At 35.8% G+C, this 24,028-nt stretch overlaps 1 protein-coding gene and 1 long non-coding RNA gene across 2 annotated transcripts in view; one reads left to right on the forward strand and one right to left on the reverse strand.

The window, feature by feature from the left end:
* The window catches only part of FAM184A (family with sequence similarity 184 member A), a 120,836-nt gene extending 108,856 nt beyond the window's left edge, over positions 1–11,980 (forward strand). Inside the window, exons 15-18 of the mRNA XM_012450065.3 lie at positions 4,643–4,760; positions 6,818–6,922; positions 9,858–10,060; positions 11,622–11,980. Coding sequence (XP_012305488.2) covers positions 4,643–4,760; positions 6,818–6,922; positions 9,858–10,060; positions 11,622–11,703 — 508 coding nt within the window. The 3' untranslated portion in view covers positions 11,704–11,980. The remainder of the gene's footprint in view (positions 1–4,642; positions 4,761–6,817; positions 6,923–9,857; positions 10,061–11,621) is intronic.
* The window catches only part of LOC135268335 (uncharacterized), a 105,299-nt gene that overhangs the window by 53,748 nt on the left and 27,523 nt on the right, over positions 1–24,028 (reverse strand). The gene's annotated exons all lie outside the window — the stretch shown is intronic.

Here is a 24,028-nt window from a genome sequence, read left to right on the forward strand (position 1 = left end):
TGGATTCCTAGAAGGTGGTGGTGGGAGCTCAAGGGACATAGTGTAGTCTGGCAGGCCAAAGCATGCTTCTGCGGAAGCTTTGGGGCAGCTGCAGCTTCTTGCTTCTGCTCCTGCCCCAAATCCTTTTGGACTTTCCTCCTGGAGAGGGAAGGGTGGGGCAACACATGTAAAGGATGGAAAATACCCCGTAAATCTATACGTATTGTAGAAATGGTGATGAGGCCTATATTGCTTATAGAATGATGATTATTAGAAATTGTCTTCTCTGGTGCTGGAAATTAGTCTTTGATTTTCAGCAAGTTTTATAGAAATTTTATTTTATTTTTCAGTGAAATAGTAGTAAAAACTTAAAAATGTGCTGATTCTGGTTTTAGAAACAAATGAGAGAATGGGCTGTTTGATTTTATCTAAATGATTTACTCTATAAGTAAAGAAAGTTTAACCTAAATGAAACATTCTCTATAACTTGAGGTCATGGCTGATCTTTTATTATGTAAAAAAAAGGTGGTTCTGAGATTACTATTGATTGTTTAGGTTTACTTAACAAAAGATAATTTATTCTTGAGAGAAATGTGGAGTTTCTGGACTCAGATTTTAAATAGGTCAGTAATCCCCAATTGAAAAGAAGCACTCCATCATACCTGAATTACTTATTTTTTTTTAAAGTTTCAAGTCCTTTTATGTATGATACTCAAATAACTTTTGTTGTTGTTGTCATTTGGGTCCTAATTTACCATTCAGGTTATTTTTGTAAGCTTTGTGAGATACGGAAGTAGTCTTGTCACAAATCAGAGTCTGTGTGTAATTTTTGGGAAAAGAAAGGTTCAGCATTAAAGGGCTAGAATTGCTGTATTTCCTTTATTTAAGAGTGTAGAAAATGATGATATAATAGAGTTTTTTCATCTTTATAAAACTGAAGTTCTAGGATATATGTGTGCATAATATGCTAATGTTTGGTTTTGAAACAATAGTATACTATTTTTGGCTCTAAAATTCACTGATTTTATTTTTTATCCTTTTTTTTTTTTTTTTTTTTTGTTAATAGGACTATAACTTGGAAACTTTGTATACAGGTTTTTAGGCATTTGTAATTAAGGCCTGTTTTGTCCATGAATCATAGACATTGATCTGTATATTCTCAGAGCCAAAGAAAGCAGGGCATGCACGCCTGGTGAGAATCCATCAGTGGCCCTAATTAGTAATTTCATATGTTCTACTTCTCCTTTCTCCTTTTTACCCCCTTTCTCTTCTTTCTTCTATCACTTTTAATGGAAATCTGTAAAATTTGAGTAAAAGGCTATACTTGTGTGATACTCTCGAGGCAGCATCTCCCAGGCTTTAATCATTCATACACATCTTTGGGAATTGGGTCATTTCTGGCTTCTTACAATATTATTTTCTTAATATTTTTAATTGGCTCATTTTAACTTAAATGTTTAACAGGAAAACTTGATAATGCTACAGTAGAACATTTATCACTACTGAAAAATTTTATCCTTTATTCTAAATAGAAGCTAAGCTATAATTATATAAATGTAAATTTTGTGAAAATAAAACGTTATTAGATTTTAGCTAGCATTTATGCTGAAGCCCTGCCTGTTGTGAAATAGAGTTAATAAACGTAAGTTAATGAAGGCCATTTAAGATATATAGACCCAAACAATTTTTTTCTTGTGATTAGAAAGATTAAAGAACAAACTTAAAAACAACTGTGTATCCAGGAACAGAAAACCAAACACTGCATGTTATCACTTGTAAATGGGAGTTGAACAATGACAAAATGTGGGCACAGGGAGGGGAACATCACATACCAGGGCCTGTCAGGGGTAGGGGTAAAGGGGAGGTATAGTATTAGGAGAAATACCTAATGTAGATGATGGTTTGATGGGTGCAGCAAACCACCATGGCACCTGTCTATGTAACAAATTTGCATGTTCTGCACATGTATCACAGAACTTAAAGTATAATTAAAAAAAAAAAACTGTATCACCAGTTGTTCACACCTGGAGTAAATTTTAGAAGCAGTGCTGGTTTCGGGAGCTGCCTACAGCAACTGAAGAAAGAGAAAATGTTGACTAGTCTTGACTTGAAAGGGATGTTGGAATAGTACCAAGTTTTCTTTCTGTAAGAATTTTGAAAGACTAGTAATTATTGAAATATATTTCCAAGTTAAATCTATGTCATATTACCTACTTGTTCTCTCCTTTAATGCTTTCCTGTTTGTGTTTATATGGATTATGTTTTTTTCTGCTTAATCAAGTATATCTTCCTATTTAATATACTGGTATTTTTCTTATTCAGCATTTTTGGTGATGTAAAGATACTGTATTAATCTCTTCTCATGCTGCTAATAAAGACACGGCCGAGACTGGGTAATTTATAAAGGAAAGAGCTTTAATTGACTCACAATTCAGCATGGCTGGAGAGGCCTCAGGAAACTTAAAATCATGGCGGAAGAGGAAGCAAACACGTCCTTCACATGGTGTCAGGAAGGAGAAAGGCTAAGCAAAGGGAGATAAGATTTTCCTTTATAAGACCATCAGGTCTTTTAAGAACTCACTATCATGAGAACAGCATGGGTATACCTGCTCCCATGATTTAATTACCCCCTACCAGGTTTCTCCCATGACACATGGGGATTATGGGGACTACAGTTCAAGATGAGATTTGGGTGAGGACACAGCCAAACTCTATCAGATATTTTATAGAAAAGTTTAACTGATAATAATTCTATAGGCAAAGGATATTTAAGCTAAATTAAAACAGTGCAACTTGGGTTCAGGGACAGACCTTTATTATGCAAAATGTGGTTCAGAGATTATAACTGATTGTTTTAGATTCAGTTTACCTTAACTTTTCAATGAACAAAAAGATAGAAATAATATTTTTAAGTAGGCTTTAAATTTAGTTGTTTAGATACCATTTATAGCAAGTATTCTTGCTCAGCTGCAAGAAGCAGTTCATAAATTTTGTACTCTGCTTTTAATGATAAAAGAAAGTGTTCCAGTGACATCTTGTGGCTTCTCCAACATAAAACCCAAATTATTATTTCTTTGACTAGATTAGTATTTCCCAACTTTCTTAAAATGTTTGCCCATAAAATACGGAAGAGTTAACTCTGCCATACTGGGATAAAATGCAAGGTTAACTTTATGTGAGTTTAATGAATCACATTATTTTTCACTTGGTCTCTGTTTTCACAAAAGAACAAAAGTAAAGATAGTGGAACTTACACATTTTACAACAAGGTTGTTCAACCCACGGCCTGCATATGTAGCCCAAGATGGCTTTGAATGTGGCCCAACACAAATTTGTAAACTTTCTTAAAACATCGTAAGTTTTTTTCTTTTTTTACCTTATTAGCTATCGTTAGTATTAGTGTATTTTATGTGTGGCTGAAGGCAATTCTTTAAATGTGACCCAGGGAAACCAAGAGATTGGACACCCCTGTTCTACAACTAACCTCACACTGATCTGATGAAGTCCCAGCTGATCCTGAGACAATCACTTCCTCACTCCATACTTCCTCATTGCCTTCATACTTCCCGACACCTTAATTGAGAACTTCAGCCAGGGGGCTGGATAGAGAGCCTAATAAATTATATCCAAGTCTTTAGCTTGGGCTGAGTTTGTGGAGGGATTTTATGGCACTCAGATACACTGAGATTCAGGTACCTCTATAGGGTTTTGGGTGGGAGAAGGAGTATATAACTGATTTCTGGAAGATAGATCATCTACTACAAGTTACTCAGTATTCATGAGTGAATAATTTTTCTAAAAAATCTTTATTAACAATAACTTTATTGAACTTAAGTTCTATCCTTTATATCCTGAAAACAATAAGATTCTTAAAATTGTTCTAATTATTTGCATTTTCTAAAATTGAACGTGCTTTTTCTGGAATTTAGCCAGCAGTTTCCATTTGTATTGTCTTCAGTCTGCCCCATCCTGTATTCTTAGACTCAGTAGGATGTGTCACCTGCTCATAAAAAGTGGCCCCTATTTTAGTGTTCAGGGCATTCAGGCCTATTACCACCTCATATCATTAGGTTTAGAAGGGAACATAATTCTCTTACCTGATGAACCTCTTTTACAGTTTATATGTATTGGCTGATAATAAAGAATTTTTAAACTTCATTTTCTATAAACCAGAAAAAAATGTCATACATGTGTGTCCTTTTTCTTTCATCTGTATTTGTTTCTTTTCCTTTTTATATGTGTTACCAAGACTTATGTTGTCACACAATATTGTATTTGTGTTAAGCACTTGTAATAGTAAGCCTGCCTTTCTAGTATCAACCCTGTATTTGTCAGGTTAGCATCATTCAACATATAATTTCTTCTGCAGATCTTATCTCCAAATATACTCTTCATCTTATCTCCAAATACCCTTGAATGACTTACAATGACTTCTTCAGAAAGTAACCTGCAAAGCATTTTATAATATAATCTACCCCTGTAAAGCCTTTAATATATAACTGCTGCTTCTGAAGCAGTCATTATGCTTAAAAGTTTTAAGGAAAAAATAAGTTTCGTTTCAGATTTGTGTGTGTGTTCAACTAGACTAATTTTTTTAAATGTACGTATTATAGAAGAATGTATCTGAATGATATCAATGAGCTAAAGGCTTTCTTGTTTTCAGATTAGAAGAAATGGAAGAAAAATATCTAATGAGAGAATCAAAACCAGAAGATATACAGATGATTACAGAATTAAAAGCCATGCTTATAGAAAGAGACCAGATCATAAAGAAACTAATTGTAAGATATTTTGATTTTAGTCTAACCATGTTATTAATCAATAGATATTGATTGGGAAAACATGGGACAATATTTTAAGTAATCCTAAGTGAAAGTAGAAAACACAGAACATGTGCATTGTGATTGAAAGTTTATTGAAATGTTTATGAATAAAGATAAAGTACTTTTTAAAATTTAAATTTGGCTTTAGGGTAAGGGAATTGTATGTCTTTCATATTTTTTAAAAGAAAGTCTTTTTAATACATATTGAATGTTTAATAATATGTCACTGCCAGTATACAATTAATATACCATTGAAGTGTGTGTATGCACGTGTCCCACACATGTAGAATTAGGATTGGCTAGCAAGGAAAAGCCAGCACATCCATCTATTAGCCTGTATTGTACATTAACAAGTTGAGAATACTGATTTCCTAAAATGTGTCCTAGCAAACACTAATCCAAAATTTTTACTCTATAGAAAAATAAGTGTTCCATAATCTAGCCTCAGAAAAGGTGCATGCTTTCTCTTGGAACGTCAGTAACAATGAGGTTCTCTCTTGGAAAGTCAGTAACAATGGATTCTTAATGGCTCTGAAGTTTATCAGCTAAGAAATACAGATTTAACAATTAATATACTCTTTAACTGTTGATATCTTCAGCTGAAGACTGTGGACTTTAGCATGCAAAAAGAGCATAAGAGCAACATTTATTTCTGAAGTCCTTTTTACTCTATGCATCTCTTTTTGCATTTAGGAGAGGTAGCCTGTTGTCTGAGACTAAAAGTTCCTGCTGAGAGTAACAGGTAGTAGATTGGGGATCATAGATGGAATCTGGGAGCAGGCTTTGGAGAGATGAGTGTGTGCTACTTCAATTCACCAGTCACCCAGATTTCTACATATTCTGAACACAAGCACAGGCCTTATAGACTGCTCCATCTGATAGCAGCAGACTCATGGAAAATTATATTTCACACATGAAATCAGCAGTATGGTAAATGTATTGAAATTGTGTTCCATAGAAATAGCTATTAATTCCCAGTTCTTACGAAAGAGGTGTTACAGATATAATTGTATTTTATCCTCATAGCGAATACAGTAAAACAACTTTCCAAAGTAACACAGCTCATTAGGGAAGAGCCAGTAATGTAGCCAAGGGTAGTTCCATACTCCTTCCACAAAAACCTGATTCCGTGGACTGTTAGGCACATAGGTCGAGATTAATGACTTGAATGACAGTGGTGACTAAGAGAGGCATAAAGAATTCTAGATTTCACTAGAATCTAGTTCTGCTAGAACACAGCCCTGCATTCTTCCACACGCTGTTGTATTTACTTATGGCCTTCCCACATTCTGCTTGCTTAATTAGCACCATCTTGTTGGCGAAGCCAGAGGTAAAGGTTTTACTCTATATGGGCATTCACTTTTTCCTTGTTCTCTGATTACCATTGCTATCATAAATTAATATCTCAGATTAGATACAATCAAATCTGTTTACAGTACTGAAGAGTAATAAGGCTGGGTATGATGGCTCATGCCTGTAATCCCAGCACTTTGGGAGGCTGAAGCCGGGTGACTGCTTGAGGGCAGCAGTTTGAGTCCAACCTGGGTGACATAGTAAGACCTTACCTCTACACACACCAAAAAAAAAAAAAAATGATTAGCTGGGTGTGGTGGCACATACCTATAAAAAGAAATAGAAATAAAGATTAATGATATAGTATCATCCTTATCTGTGGAAACCATTCAGTCATGCCCAGAGCCCCAGGAATGTAAGTTAAACCTGCCCAAACTGCATAGTCAGACCTGTGAAACAGAGATGGGCCCAAATAAAACATTTAGGTCCACTTTTGAAGGAAAAGGGTCAAGTGCCTGAGTATAGGGTTTAAAAGGTGTTGAAAACTTACCACTCAACATTCCTTAAGACAGCAGCAATCAGGTCTAGAAGTCTTTAAACAAAGTCTATAAATCTTCATTCAGGTTTATATTAAATTTTAAATGAAATGGCATTTCTACATTTATGTTTTTAAAATATTCCATAGAAAATATTTAAAAGATGTTTATAATTCTTTTGCATAGGAGGATAATAAATTTTATCAGCTGGAATTAGTCAATCGAGAAACTAACTACAACAAAATCTTTAACTCAAGTCCTACTGTTGGTGTTATTAATCCATTGACTAAGGTATGTGTCGCAAACACTGTAGAATAGGAATATGGTTTAAAAGTTGGTTAAAAATTTGGTGAAAATATTTGGAGCAGCATAGGATAAAGCTCCCCAAAAAATGTTTTCTTAAATTTAATAATCTAGCACTAAAACATATGAATTATTTATATGTTCATTTTCAGAATGAAACTCTGAATAATACTCCTACTCCTTTAAATATATTTTACCAAAATTATAAAACTTGGTTCTACCTTTTTTCTTATTTCCAAAGAAAACTAACCTTCTGGCTCTTTGTAAGACAATTACTTGTAGTTTTTGTTTCGTTTTTGTTTGTTTGTTTGAGATGGAGTCTCGCTCTGTCACTCAGGCTGCTGGAGCGCAGTGGTGCAATCTTGGCTCACTGCAACCTCCACCTCCCGGGTTCAAGTGATTCTCCTGCCTCAGCCTCCTGAGTAGCTGGGATTACAGGCACGTGCCACCACGCCTGGCTAATTTTTCATATTTTTAATAGAGGCAGGGTTTCACCATGTTAGCCAGGATGATCTCCATCTCCTGACTCTGTGATCTGCCCGCATCAGCCTCCCAAAGTGCTGGTCTTGTCGTTTTCTTACTGCTCACAATCCTCTGTGGAGTCCAGAAAGACACTCCAGCCCTGGATACCCAAAAGCTGTTCAAGGTTTAAGGCCTAATATCTTAATGGACCTTGGGTTGGACATGTATTTTGTTGCCTACCAATCATCATAGAAGGGCTTTACTTCTCTCAGTCTTCTGACCATTCTTTTTGGTTTGGTTGGGTTTTTTGTTTTCATTTTGGAGACGGGGTTTCACTGTGTTGCTCAGGCTGGTCTCAAACACTTGGGCTCAAGCGATCCTCCCGCTTCCAGCTCCCAAGTGTATGGGATTACAGGTGTTTGCCACTTTCCATGGCTTTATGACCGTTCTTAACAATTAAAATTGAATATGACTTATTTTGATACTTGTCACTTTCTTAGGACAAATAGAAGAGCCATGAAATGGCCATGGCCAAGTCTTACAAATCTTTGTACCCTAGCTTCTCATGGTTCCAATAATGTTTTGGATATAGTAGATACTCAATAAATGTTTGTTCAGTTGCAAAATTTTATCACATTCCCTATAAGCCACCACAAATTATTCTGTGATAAAGAATAAATGATTATATATATATACACACACACACACACACACACACACATTGGCTTCACAGGAATTATGAATCTTGTGGCAGAAATCAATAGTAAAATAAATAAAAGTGATAGTTCTAAAGCTGTTTTTTAAATTCAGATTTTATTAAGTTTCTCATCATGCCTAATCTTTATTAAGCCTTTACCCAGAAATTTTCCTGTCAAAGCTCATGAAAATTCTCTATTAAGAACACTGAATCTATCCTTCCTTTACAAGTTAAAAGTGTTCCAAACTTTAAACTTGAATGTTTTCTAAAACAGAATGACTAGAGAGGCATGTAGCTGTATCTCAGAGTCTAAAATACTGCATGGCAGATAGAAAGCTCTGAGTGAATAATTGGTGAATATTAGTTTTTAAATTCATAATTTAGGGTGAAATAAGATTTTAATTATAAAGAAAGATTATAAGACTTGTGGAAAAAAGATATACTAAAAATATTCCTTTTATTATTTACTTTATTGGTATTAAATTTTTTAGCTGCTAAACCATTACTGTAGAACTTCAACAGTGTTCTTTTGATTTCTTAAAATAGAAACCTTAAGTAGGTTTAATTGTGCCCTCTGGTGACTAGAACAAGAAAGTGCAAAAGAAAGTTCTTCCTAAGAACTTTCGAAATACTTTTGACTGTTAATAGTGATTTTAGTTTTCACACATAGTTCTGAAGAAGACATTATTGTTAATTTCTTTTTCTGGTTATGCTAAAATAGGATTCTTGTCAGAGACTCTGCAAGTCACAGAATATGACAGGAAAATGTTCAGACAATAAGATAAAGTTTCATCTTGTATATTAATTGCATTTTTTCTCAAACGAGTTATTTTCCAAAGAAGTTTACAAATTTCATTAGTATATATCTAATTAGTAAAAGATGAGAATATTTTAAATATCTAATAATATGTTAATTTTTATATCTCATAGCAAAATGATGATCATTTATTCTAGAGATGTGAATAAAATACTTTGAGACTAAAGTTAGTGAATTGCAAGCTGATAAATTCTGATAATCTGCAAGGAATTTGTCTTTTTATCTCTTAATTGTAAAGACTCATTAAAAAATAAATTGATTACTATTTTATAACCTTTAAATTTTAAAAAATATGAGCCAATTAATATTGCCAATTAATTTGGAAATTAGACTTAATTATGCAGATATAATTTTCTCTCTTCAGAAAGATAGACGTCACAGTGAATTTAAAACTAGATTATTTCTCTAAGTCAGCTTTAGGTCTTTAGTAGAAATGTGTGATTTGTTTCAAACTACATTGCCAAGCATTTTCTCATTCCTTTTTTTTTTCCAGGCAAGAACTGCCTCCCTTTGACAGATGGCTAAATTTCATGGACCTCTCTTTTAAAATTATGTTTAACTTTGCCCCTTCTCCTAATTTTAGCCTAAATCCATTTAACCTTCTATCTGCAAGACTTGCTCTCTCCCCCAACCCTTTTTCCCTTTTCTTCCCAAAAGGGTATTCTTTACCCCTTGGCACTCTTTTTACCTTCTCCCATTCCTCGAGAATGACTCCTAATATTTCTTCCTCATTCTTTCTGTCCCAGTAGCATGTCTGTCTTTGAGGATTCCATGTAGATAAAAAACACCTCCAAGGATTCCCAGACCACAGTTTGGGTAACACTGGTTAATTAATTTAATGTAAAGCTTCCAAAATTTTCCTATGCCAAATTTCTATCTTCTGCCTTCCTATTTTCTCATTTGTCCTCATGCAGGGACTATCCTCACATGTATTATTTTTAATGCAGCAAAAGAAGAAGAATGATAAATCACCAACAAACAGGTTTGTGAGTGTTCCCAATCTAAGTGCTCTGGAATCTGGTGGAGTGGGCAATGGACATCCTAACCGCCTGGATCCCATTCCTAATTCTCCAGTCCACGATATTGAGTTCAACAGCAGCAAACCACTTCCACAGCCAGTGCCACCTAAAGAGCCCAAGACATTTTTGAGGTGAGACCCGTCTCACCAATGGTTTTTTCTTTTCTTTTTTAACTTGGAAAAATTTACCTTCTTACACTGCAGAAATCACTACTTTAAGAACAACCTAAGAAAAATTACTATGAAATATTTTCTTCAAAGTATATTTATCACCTCTCTAGAGAACTTCCTTTTGACTATGTTAAAAAGATTTTTTTCTAATTTCTAGTCACCAGTCAATTGTCTAAGTACTTGAAGAGGTGTTAATGTAATTTATATGCTTAGAATTTTAATATTTATGCATAATTATTTTTAGTATTGTCACGAATTTTTAAATTAATAATCTATTCTTATTGTAGAACTTTAAAATAATTTTTATTTACTAGTTTTTGTTTTTTATATGTTTATTTTTTCCCTTGTTTACCAAGATTATTTATAAATATATATATATTTATATATATATATGTTTATTGTCAAAATAAAAACATACATAAGCTCTGGGAACTTAAATATACTTAAGCAAAAACAATTTAGAAAAAATAAATAAGTTTTTAAATTACCATTCCAATTTTAAGTTACCTTGCAGTTGTTGATTAAATGTATGAACAAATTTTCAATGAAATGCAAATTTCATTAGAAATTTAGCCATTAGATAAAGTCAGAAAGTACTGTTGTTTTATGCTGATCTTACTGTTACTGATTTTTTGCTGCTTTAAGTTTTTTTTCGTATTTTTACTAAATCTTAGCAGTGCCACTAGTAATAGTTCTACAAGTAGGCAGGTTTTTTTTAGGCTAAGTTATTAATGACATAGTTAATTATTAACAAAAAAAAATAGCAAGAATGAAAAATAGTCAAATACACCTCTGAATTTGTCTCCTGCTAAATATTTTTTGTTGCTTATTTTCCCTTGTGCATGGGTATGTTCAGGTATCAATAAGATGCATGTGCATGAGCTCAAGGAACATGACTACTGGAGTTTCCATTACACATTGTTACGTGCCTTGTAATTTTCCCCAAAGACGGTAGGGATTCTTTTGTTTTCTTAAGTAGCCCAAAGAATCTTTAGTTAGAATTAAGATAAGTATAAACTATATAACATCAGTGATGGGGGGAAATTATATGTTTAATGTACTATTTTTTTCCTGGAGTATTTGCATAGGGAATTATGAAATGAAAATTTAATATAAAATGCTAAAAAGTACTAGTTACTTTAGTTATATTTAAGGACACATCTGTAAGATCAACTAAAAGAGAAAAGGTGCTGAAGAGAGAAACATTATCTTATTCTCTCTTATTTCCCACAGTTCTTACTGAATTTTTTATTCAAAGAAGGTGACATTTTTGCAATTTTTTTTGTGATTGTTGTGATGTGGCTCCTCCTTAACTGACTTCATTTGAGCTGCTGATGCACTCTTATGCTCTCATGGAGTGGAGAACCGATTCTAGTGTAGAGGGAGTAGCAAATCTTTAAAAGATGACTTAAAACGTGGGGAACCCATTGTGGTAATCTATGCTGATGTTTTATGTGCTTTTGCCTTCATTTTGCAAAATGACTTAATGCTGGGTTACATGTCTCTCTTTTTATGAATTCAGTCCTGCTCAGAGTGAAGCTTCTCCAGTGGCTTCTCCAGATCCTCAGCGCCAGGAGTGGTTTGCCCGGTACTTCACATTCTGAAAGAATTGTGTTGGCACAGCTCTGTATGGACTGTTACTAAGAGCATGACTTTATACAGATTGTTATGTAAATAGACTTTCCTATGTCAAACACTGTGAATGAGAAAGTATTTGTCTCTCCAGTTTGAAAATGCACTGTTGTATTACCTGTGATATTTATTGTAATCACTCTGTAAGGTACTATATTATGTGTGTAATTATAACTGTTATTTTTATTTGAGATGAAATAGTCTTTAACCTTTGTAATTACTGCATAATAAATTTTGTTAAACAATAATGCTTTTCATTTTTTTCTAAGTTTTCTTATTTTTAAACATTTTTTAATTCCAGGTAAGACTTGTCAACAACTTTTACTGCATAATAATCATGTCATATCAAATTATTTGACTTCAGTAATCAAAATAAAATCAGGAGAGGGAAATATAAACTATTGTTTCATTACAATGTATAATTTTAACTATTCTCTAAATATACAAAGCTAGAATGAAAGTGTTTGTATAAATTGTGGGCTTTCAAGTATATAAAATACTCTTGACTTTTAAGTTTGTTTTGTTTTGTTTTTTTGATAGTTGAGATCTAGAACGTTAGTACAGTTAGTATGTATAATTAATACTATGTTATATTGCCAAAAGTCACTAGGTAAAGAATAGTCAGTTTGATTTTAATTTGTCTTAAAAGCCAATTTGATAGTTTTCTAAGTTGACACAATTAATAGGGAGCAGGACATAAGGATTGGGAGCTCAGGAAAAGAAAGAGCAAGCAATAAATGTTTTGGAACATGGCATGTATGAGATAGATAAAACCACAGGTGTGGATGAGAACAATAAGGAAAGGGGGTTGAGGATAGAACTTTGGGAGAAACTAACATAGCAGCAGCAGACAGGGCTTGAATGAGAATGAGAAGTACAGTTACAGATCCAAAAAAGCATAGTGTCCTAGAAGAAGAAAGTTTCAGAGAAAGCCAGCAGCCAGCCAAAAATGTTAACTGCTGTAGTTACCAGGAAAGGGAAAAAATGAAAAGTGTCCGTTGACTTTGACAACTACAAGACGGTCTTAGCAAAAGCAGATTCAGGGTAACAGTGGCAACAAAAGCCAGATTCTAGGAAAGAGGGAAATGGAAGTCAAGGAAGTTGAGACAGTGAGTAAAAACCTCTCTTTGAAAAAAACTTAGTAATACAGGGAAGAGGAAAGAGAAAGTAAAAAGTCATAGACTGGGAAGGGTGAAGATGGGCTTTGTTTGTGTCTTTAGGAGACTTTTATCATGCTTTTATGCTGGAGGAGAGAGAGAGAGAGAGAAATTGAAAGGACAGGAAGAGAAGGGAACCAACCACCTATAGAATACTTGAATCTTCTTCCTAACATCCCTGACTGAACTTTTATACTTCCAGTGATAGGAAGCTCCTTTCTGTGAGGTTAGCACTTGCTGTTCCACCAAGTATCTTAACCTCTGTGACTCAGTCTTCTGGGCTATATAATAAAATATACCTTCCACCCTACCTTCCCAGAAGATAATATGAGATAGCTTATGAAAGGTCTTAGGGAAGGTATAAATTTCCACAGATGAGAAAATAGTTGTCTTGAAAAGTAGAAGAGCAAATATATTAAAAAACTGTAAAAGGATTCTCAGGGATAATTGAGGTCAGAAACTATATATATTGAAACCTATCAGCATGAGTGTGGGTTTTAACCATCTTCAGCTACTAGCATGCAAGTTTTTAGGAAGGGATATTTGGACTTACCAGGATTAGGATAGTGTTGGGTAAGTACAACAGAAGGAGGGAGGTCAAAGGAGCCAGGGTTTTTGCAGAGAAGTGATAATGTAAATATCATTAAAGTACCCTGATTAGTTTTATGCTAGGATTTTAGAAGTAAAAGCACAGTGAACAGATACTATTAATTGCATTACCTTAGATGTCAAATTGATTTCTACATATAGGTCAAGATGCTTAGTTCTTATCTCATTCTGTTACTTCTTCATAACCAATTATATGTAGGTAATAAATTTCACTGACACCGTATCTTAAAAGATTTACCTTTTCATCACAAAACATTGAGTTTCTAACTTGTGGCTTTTCTCCAAACACTATGATTTTAAATCTGGAGTGAAGAGATAGGTCCTAAGGGGTGAATAGTAAGGAATATTTTCTTTGTATTTACAGCAGTCTGTACTGCAGCTCAAGCAAAGAGGGCATCTTGATTAGCTAAACCATGATTGGTTTGTTTTTCTGTGTCTTTCGTTATGTTGTAGAGAGTGTTAATGTGGATTAGAGGGTGGGAAAGGAAAAATGTTAAGTACAACATAGTTGGAAATGCTTTACTCATGTCCACAGGAACTGTATACAAAAGTTTGTCAAAAAGTCATACAAAGGCCAGGCACGGTGGCTCACACCTGTAATCCCAGCACTTTGGGAGGCTGAGGCTGGTAGATCATGAGGTCAAGAGATCAAGACCATCCTGGCCAACATGGGGAAACCCCATCTCTACGGAAAATACAAAAATTAGCTGGGTGTGGTGGTGTGTGCCTGTAATCCCAACTACTTGGGAGGCTGAGACAGAAGAATCATTTGAACCTGAGAGGTGGAGGAGGTTGCAGTGAGTGGAGGTGCAACCCTCTCAAAAAAAGGAAAAGCAATACAAATTAAATATTTAGAAATATATCACGATCAGGTTTCTTAGTTCTAAGTATCAGATTCCAAAACTCTGTTTATGATAAAAGCATATGAAAACGTTTTGAGAGCAATGTCTTGCTTTGAGTTCAGCTAAAAATTATCCATAGGTAGTCTCTTGTTTTCATAAATAAACATATTCTATCTTTCTAACAAAATCAACAACATAATTTGAAATGGAGATACTCTTTGAAAATAAGATGCCTAATTTTTCCTATATTTTTAATTTTTAATTTTTTTTTTTGAGGCAGGATTTCACTCTCACCCAGACTGGAGTGCAGCATCATGATCACAGCTCACCGCAGCCTCAACCTCCTGGGCTCAAGTAATCCTCCCACCTAAGGCCCCTGAGTAGCTCAGACTAGAGCTCCCTGAGTAGCTTAGACTAGAGCCATATGCCACCACACTGAGCTAACTTTTATATTTTTGTAGAGATGAGGTTTTGCCATGTTTCCCAGGCTGGTCCCAAACTGCTGAGCTCAAACAATACTCCTTGGCCTCCCATAGTACTGGGATTACAGGCATGTGCCACTGGATTTTCCTTTCATTTTATCACAAATAGTTTAACATTCTCTGTCACAAGACACCATTGTGATACTGGATTAAACTATATTAATTTTGGTTTGGAAGGTTACTACATATTAACCACCTCTCTGTAATTTTCTTAATGTAGCAGTATTTAATTTTAACAATATAATTCTGATTTGCTGTTATTAGCAGTCAAAACCTGTTTGAAATAGGCTAGCAAGCACAGAAATAAACCCTCACATACGGCCAAGTAATTTTCTTTTTTTGTTTGTTTTTTGTTTTTTTGAGACGCAGTTTCGCTCGTTACCCAGGCTGGAGTGCAGTGGCACAATCTCGGCTCACCGCAACCTCCGCCTCCTGGGTTCAAGCAATTCTCCTGCCTCAGCCTCCCGAGTAGCTGGGACTACAGGCGCATGCCACCATGCCCAGCTAATTTTTGTATTTTTAGTAGAAACGGGGTTTCACTATGTTGACCAGGATGGTCTCTATCTCTTGACCTCGCGATCCACCTGCCTCGGCCTCCCAAAGTGCTGGGATTATAGGCGTGAGCCACCGCGCCCGGCCTGGCCAAATGATTTTCAACAAGGCTGATAGGACCATTCAATTAGGAAAAGGCAGTCTTTTCAACAAATGGTGCTTGAAAAACTGGATATCCACATGCAAAAGAATGAAGTTGGACCCTCACCTTATGTACAAAAATTCAAAATGGAACAAAGACTTGAACACAAAAGCTAAAACTATAAAACTTAGAAGTAAACATTGGATGACATTAGATTTGGTAATGATTTCTTAGCTCTGACACCAAAAGCAAGGCAACAAGCAAAATAATTGGACTTTGTAAAAATTTAAAATTTTTGTGCATCAAAGAACACTATCACCAGAGTGAAAAGACACCCTAAAAGTGGGAGAAAATATTAGCAAAGCATATAGCCAACAGGGGATTAATATCCAGGATACATAATTTCTAGCTGGGTGTGGCAGCTCACACCCATAATCCCAACAATTTGGGAGGCCAAGGCCAGAGTATCGCTTGAGGACAGGAGTTGGAGACTAGCCTGGGCAACACAGTAAGACCCTCTCTGTACAATTTTTTTTTTAATTAGCTGGATGTGATAGCACACACTTGTCTCAACTACTAGGGAGACTGAGGCAGGAGAATCACTTTGACCCCAGGAGTCTGAGGCTGCAGTGAGCTGTGATCATGTCACTGAACTCCAGCCTGGGTGACAGTGAGACCCTGTCTCTTAAAAGAATTTCTAAAACTCAGCAACAAAATTCAGATTGGGCAAAAGAATAGATATTTCTCCAAAGAAGATACACAAATGGCCAATAAGCTGACAAAAAGATGTTCAACATCACTAGTTATGATGGAAATGTAAGTCAAAAATAGAGGTGAGACAACAAGATCCTTCATTATAATTTATTAATTAGGAGGGCTTCTATAAAAAACAAGACAAAAAATAACAAATGTTGCTAAGGATGTGGAGAAACTGAAGCCCTTGTGGGAATATCAAATGGCAAAATCACTGTAGAAAACAGGCAGTTCTTAAAAAAGCTAAACAGAATCACCATATGATCCAGCAATTCTACTTCTAGGTATATATCCAAAAGCAGGGACTCAAACAGATACTTGTACACTAACGGTGCTAGCATCATTATTCACAATAGACTAAAGGTGAAAACAACCCAAATGGCCGTCAGCAGATGAATGGAAAAACAGTGCGGTATAAACATATATTGGAACATTATTCAACCTTTAAAGAAATAAAATTCTGATACATTCTACAACATGAGTGAACGTTGAAAACGTTATGCTAAGTAAGCCAGAAAAGGCCAAATGCTGTATGATTCCGTTTACCTGAATAGGCAAATTCATAAGGATAGAAATGAAAGATGTTACCAAGGGTTGATTTTATGGGGGGATGAGGGAGTTATTTAATGGATACAGCATTTCTGTTTGGATTTTTTTTTTAAAGTTCTAGAGATGGATAGTAGTGGTGTTGCACAACATTATCAATGAACTTAATGCTGCTGAATTGGATACGTATATATGGTTAAGATGGGAATTTAAAGTTATGTATATTTTACCACAATTTAAAAGGACTAAATAATGGGGTACTATCTCAGTGACTCTGCATTGGATTCTAAATAAACACAATATGTAAGTTATATTATAAATTGCTATATTTACAAGTTAAGGTGAAATCCCTTCTGTTTAAGATTCATTCCATTTGCTTTCTTCTCCATGCCATTTTCTGTATGAATGTTGTGCTATTTGGTACCTCAGCATATGTTTAAGTAGCAGTATCTGAACAGAAGGTGCTTGGAATACACAGAGAACAGTAACCTAAGATACCTCAGATGCCAAGGGAGTGTCATGTACAGACTAACTTATGGGTAATATGTTTAGTATTACCAAGGCATTTATTTTTATTTATTATTTTTTAGAGATGGGTTCTTGGCTGTGTTGCCCAGGCTGGTTGGGAACTCCTGGGCTCATGTGATCCTCCTGCCTCAGCCTCCCAAGTAGTTGGGATTACAGGCACATACCACCGTATCTGATTCCGAGGCATTCACACTTCTTATCTCCCAGTTTTTGGAGCCCTGCAAAGGCTTTTTTCATGCCCTCACACTGAATTATACATTCCTTCCTAGGTGCACCCATAGCACTTAACAGCTATTCATTCAACATATTTACTTGGTGCCAGGTATTACTTAACATGGTTGGGACAAATTGAACAAAACACATGTATCCCTGTCCTCATGGAACTCAGCCTAGAGGCAGGGAAAATAAAGAATGACCATAAATACACTGAACGTTGGGAAGTGGTAAGTACTACAAGAAATAGTAGGACAGGGGGATCAGAAGTGTGGGAGCTGAGAGGAGGTGGACATAATACAGTATTAAATGGAATGATCCAGGTTAGCGTTATTAAAAGGTGATACAGGAGCAAAGACTTGTTTTCTGTTCTCCCAAATGGTCTTGAAGTCAATTACTGTGTAATTATCTTTGGACTTTCCCTTCTAGTACAATGCCGGATTCCTACTAGGTTACTAGATGAATTGAATGAAATAGGTATGTATCTTTTTTTTTTTTTTTTTTTTTTGAGAGAGAATAGGAAAGAGGAAAAAGGAAGAGAAAGAGAGAGAGAGAATGGGGAGGAGGGAGAAGGAAAAGAAAGAGGGAGAGAGAATGGGAGTATTGCTTTCTTGCCCAGGCTAGAATGCAATTTAGTAATGGGTATTGAAAACCTCTTTTATACTGATAATTATACTTAATGATGTAGTCAGGAAGGAATAAGGGAAGAAGATAACAAACAAACAGCCAACCAATATTTAATTTAAACCTATGAAATGCTATGCGATTACTGAGGAGTGATTTACTTCCAATTATATAGTCACCTTTGGAATAGGTGTGAGGTGGTAATGTATGTTTTGTGTATTTGAAGTGGAGAGTTCTATAAATGTTTATTAAGTTTACTTGTTCCGGGTCTGAGTTCAAGTTCTGAATATCCTTGTTAATTTTCTATCTCGTTGATCTATAGAATCGTTAGCTCTTCTTGTTGCATTGATCCTTTTGCCATTATGTAATGTCATTCCTCGCCTCTTTTGATCTTTGTTGCTTTAAAGTCTACTTTATCAGAGGCGAGAATTGCATCTCCTGTTTTTTGTTTATTAGTTTATTTTTACTCTCTGTTTGATTGGTAAATCTTCCTCCTTCTCTCTGAGTCTTTGTGTATTGTTGCATGTAAGATGGGCCCGGATGCAGCATACCGATGGGTTTTGGCTTTTTATCCAATTAAAATATATATAGGTTTAATACCGGTGTTTGATGCTAGCTGGCTGTTTTGCCCATTAGTTGATGTAAATTTTTTATTGTGTTAAAGTTCTTTGCTTTTTGATATATTTTTGGAAAGGCTGATATTGGTTGTTCCTTTATATGTATAGTGCTTCTTTCAGAAGCTCTTGTAAAGCAGGCCTGGTGGTGGTGAACTCTCTAAGTACTTGTTTGTTCGCAAAAGATTTAATTTTTCCTTCGCTCATAAAGTTTAGTTTGGCTGGATAGGAAATTCTGGGTCGAAAGTTCCTTTCTTTAAGGATGTTAAATATTGGTCCCCACTCTTTTCTGGCTTGTAGGGTTTCTGCTGAGAGATCTGCTGTAAGTCTGATAGGTTTCCCTTTATGGGTAACCTGACCTTTCTCTCTGGCTGCCCTTAGTATTTTCTCCTTCATTTCAACCCTAATAAATCTGGCAATTATGTGCCTTGGGGTTGGTCTTCTTGAAGAATATCTTTGTGGTGTTCTCTGTATTACCTGGAGTTGAATATTACCCTGCCTTGCCAGGTTGGGAAAATTTTCCTGAATGATATCCTGAAGAGTATTTTCCAACTTGGATTCATTCTCTTCATCACATTCAGGTACACCTATCAAACATAAATTAGGTCTTTTCACATAGTCCCATATTTCCTGGAGACTTTGCTCATTCCTTTTCATCCTTTTTTCTGCATTCTTGTTTTCTCGTTTCATTTCACTGAGCTGGTCCTCGACTTCTGATATCCTTCCTTCTGCTTGATCAATTCGACTGTTTAAACTTGTGCATGCTTCACGAAGTTCTCGTGTTGTGTTTTTCAGCTCCATCAATTCACTTATATTCTTCTCTAAATTGTCCATTTTCGTTAACAGTTCGTCAAACCTTTTTTCAAGGTTCTTAGTTTCTTTGCATTGGGTTAAAACAAGTTCTTTTAATTCACAGAAGTTTCTTATCACCCACGTTTTGAAACCTGCTTCTGTTATTGGAACACACGTGTAATCTATTAAGCCTTGTTCCGTTACTGATGAGGAATTGCAATCCCCTGTAGAGGGAGAGGCATTCTGATTTTGAGTATTCTCTACCTTTTTACGCTGGTTTCTTCCCTTCATTATATATTTGTCCGTCTGTCGTCTTTATAATTACCGGCTTTCTAACTGGGTCTCTGACGTCCAACTTGTTGATTCCCTGCGCCGAGATCTGAGCAATCCACTGAGCCGGCCAAAACAGTGGTGTTAAGATTGATGGTGCTTTTCTGCCCGGGAATCTCCGGACTCTGCACCAAGAACTGGCGTGCTAAGGCACCAGCAAAACCACCACGCCGGCCACAAGAGTCGCCCTGGCGACCCGTGGGGCTCCTCCACTGGGAATCTCCTGGTCCGTGAGCAACGAATATTCGTCTGAAAGTGTGGCGTCCTCTCGTTCTTTGCGCTTTCACTGGGAGGTACGTGCCCGAGCTGCTAATCATCAGCCATCTTGGATCTCTCTCAATAGGTATGTATCTTTAACAGAGAAACTGATGCCATGTCTATGTGTATACATGCATGCTTGTGTATATGACTGTACATAGACAAATTCCTTGAAATTTTAAGTTCATTGCCATTTTATATTTAATGTATATGAATATACATGTGAAAAATTCATACACTGCTTCAATCAAAAAGGTTCACAAGTGACTACAGAGAAGACACTAAAAGTGTATATATTTTTTTTTATACTTTAAGTTCTGGCGTACATGTGCAGATCATGCAGGATTGTTACATAGGTATACATGTGCCATGGTGGTTTCCTGCATCCATCCCCCCATGATCTACATTAGGTTTTCTCCTAATGCTATCCCTGCCCAACCCCCCGACCCCCTGCTATCCCTCCCCTAGCTCCCCTACCCCCCAATAGGCCCCAGTGTTCGATGTTCCCCTCCCTGTGTTCATGTGTTCTCATTGTTCAACACCCATTCATGAGTGAGAACATATGGTGTTTGATTTTCTGTTCATGTGTCAGTTTGCTGAGAATGATGGTTTACAGCTTCATCCATGTGCCTGCAAGGGACATGAATGCATCCTTTTTTATGGCTGCATAGTATTCCATGGTGTATATGTGCCACATTTTCTTTATCCAGTCTATCATTGATGGACATTTGGGTTGGTTCTAAGTTTTTACTACTGTAAACAGTGCCACAATGAACATATGTGTGCATGTGTCTTTATAATACAGTGATTTATAATCCTTTGGGTATATATCCAGTAATGGGATTGCTGGGTCAAATGGAATTTGTATTTCTAGATCCCTGAGGAATCACCACACTGTCTTCCACAATTGTTGAACTAACTACACTCCCACCAACTGTGTAAAAGCATTCCTATTTCTCCACATCCTCTCCAGCATCTGTTGTCTCCAGATTTTTTAATGATCGCCATTCTAACTGGCGAGAGATGGTATCTCAATGTAGTTTTGATTTGCCTTTCTCTAATGACCAGTGATGATGAGCATTTTTTCATATGTTTGTTGGCTGCAAAAATGCCGAATTCTACCAGAGGTACAAAGAGGAGCTGGTACCATTCCTTCTGAAACTATTCCAAATACAAAAAGAGGGAATCCTCCCTAACTCATTTTATGAGACCAACATCATCCTGATACCAAAACTTGGCAGAGACACAACTAAAAAAGAAAATTTCAGGCCAATATCCATGATGAATATTGATGTGAAAATCTTCAATAAAATACTGGCAAACCCATCCTACGGCACATCAAAAAGCTTAACCATCACGACCAAGTTGGCTTCATCCCTGGGATGGAAGGCTGATTCAACATACACAAATCTATAAACGTAATCCATCACATAACCAAAGACAAAAACCACATGATTATCTCAATAGATGCAGAGAAGGCCTTTGACAAAATTCAACAGCCTTTATGCTAAAAACTCTCAATAAACTAGGTATCGATGGAAGGTATCTCAAAATAATAAAAGCTATTTATGACAAACGCAAAGCCAATATCATACTAAATGGGCAAAAACTGGAAGCATTCCCTTTGAAAACTGGCACAAGACAAGGGTGCCGTCTCTCACCACTCCTATTCAACATAGTATTGGAAGTTCTGGCCAGAGCAATCAGGCAAGAAAAAGAAAGCATAAAGGAGGAAGTCAAATTGTCTCTATTTGCAGACGACCTGATTGTATATTTAGAAGACCCCATTGTCTTAGCCCAAAATCTCCTTAAACTGATAAGCAACTTCAGCAGTCTCAGGATACAAAATTGATGTGCAGAAATCACAAGCATTTCTATACATCAATAACAGACAAACAGAAAGCCTAATCATGAGCAAACTCCCATTCATAATTGCTACCAAGAGAATGAAATACCTAGGAATACAAGTGATAAGTGATGTGAAGGACCTCTTCGAGGAGAACTACAAATCACTGCTCAACGAAATAAGAGAAGATACAAACAGATGGAAAAACATTCCATGCTCATGGTTAGGAGGAATCAATATCATGAAAATGGCCATACTCCCCAAAGTAATTTATAGATTCAATGCTATACCCATCAAGCTGACGTTGACCTTCTTCACAGAACTGGAAAAAACCACCTTCAACTTCATATGGAACCAAAAAAGAGTCTGCATAGCCAAGACAATCCTAAGCAAAAAAAAAAAAAAAAAAAGCTGGAGGCATCATGCTACCTGACTTTAAACTATATTACAAGACTACAGCAATCAAAACAGAATTGTACTAGTATAAAACCCAGAACAGAGGCCTTCGAAATAATGCCACACATCTACAACCATCTGATATTTGACAAACCTGACAAAAGCAAGCAATGGAGAAAGGATTCCCTGTTTAATAAATGGTGTTGGGAAAACTGGCTAGCCATGTGCAGAAAGCTGAAACTGGACTCCTTCCTTACACCTTATACAAAAATTAACTCCAGATGGACTAAAGATTTAAACATAAGACCTAACACCATAAAAACCCTAGAAGAAAACCTAGGCAATACCATTCAAGACATAGGCATAGGCGAGGACTTCATGACTAAAACACCAAAAGCAATGGCAACAAAATCCAAAACAGACAAATGGGATCTAATTAAATTTAAGAGCTTCTGCACAGCCAAAGAAACTATCATTAGAGTGAACCGGCAACCAACAAAATGGGAAAAAATTTTTGTAATCTACCCATCTGACACAGGGCTAATATCCATAATCTACAAAGAACTTAAATTTACAAGAAAAAAACAACCCCATCAAAAAGTGCATGAAGGATATGAACAGATACTTTTCAAAAGTGTATATTCTTTATTGAAGCTACTAATAGTTGTGGAAAATCAGGACTAATTGAAAGGAGAATACAAATGTAACTGAAGGCCAACATAACCAGGCTTCAACTTCAATATTTTCTCTATGCAACTTTCAGCTACGGTTAAAGATGTGTGATTATATGACTCTTACCTTAAAAGAGGAAGAATTCTCAGGAGAAAAAGCTTTCCTAGCTTTGAGTTCTAAAAGGAATTCCTCATTTAGGACTTTTCAATAGGAGACATTTAGATGATGTCATGATTGATATTCTCAATTATTTTTACAACAAAAGCTGTGGTTTCACAAAGCTGTTTCTTGAATTAACCTTTGATAAAAAGGGAAATTAACAGCATTTAAGAATAACTCAATGTAAGATTATGCAAAATGTGCCAGACTACTAAGTAGTAGCTGTTCAGTGGCCTAACCTAATCTAAGGATAAAATTGAGAATAAAGGAATGAAAAGCCCCTTGGACAACCTTCCTTAAATGTCACTTCTCTCAGCTAGGCTTTTGGCTGACAGTAAGAGGTTGCAATCTGGCAAGTTATTAATGATAATACCCATAATGCTGCTATTTTATATTTCTGATGATAGAGCCATATGGAAATAGTAGATGACATAAAATTATGAAATCTGAGATAGCCTATGTTATGGCCATTTTCATTTCATTTCAAGCAAAATGAAAGTTTTCCCCAGAAAGCTGCTTCTATAATAATTGAATCTATTTTAGTTTTAAAAAGCCCTCTTTACTGTATTTCCAGAGTTCCACATCATAAATCATAGCTGAAATAATTTTGGCTGGAACATTTTTAAAGCAGCTGTTGATATCATCTACTATGGCCAAAGAATAGCCTAGTTATGCACCCCGAAGCATCATTGCAGAGCTGCTTGACTTCCCAGTGTATGATGTAGTTGCAAAATGTCCTTCTAGAAAGCTACAATTCAATTTCTGGGTGGCAATCTTATAAACCAATTATAGATTGCGAAAAAGTCCTGATTTTATTTTCATTTAGTAGCTTTATTGAATAA

Source organism: Aotus nancymaae, unplaced genomic scaffold, assembly GCF_030222135.1.
Source record: "Aotus nancymaae isolate 86718 unplaced genomic scaffold, 86718_ANA_hifiasm-v0.15.2.pri h1tg000040l, whole genome shotgun sequence".
Classification (NCBI taxonomy): Eukaryota; Metazoa; Chordata; class Mammalia; order Primates; family Aotidae; genus Aotus; species Aotus nancymaae.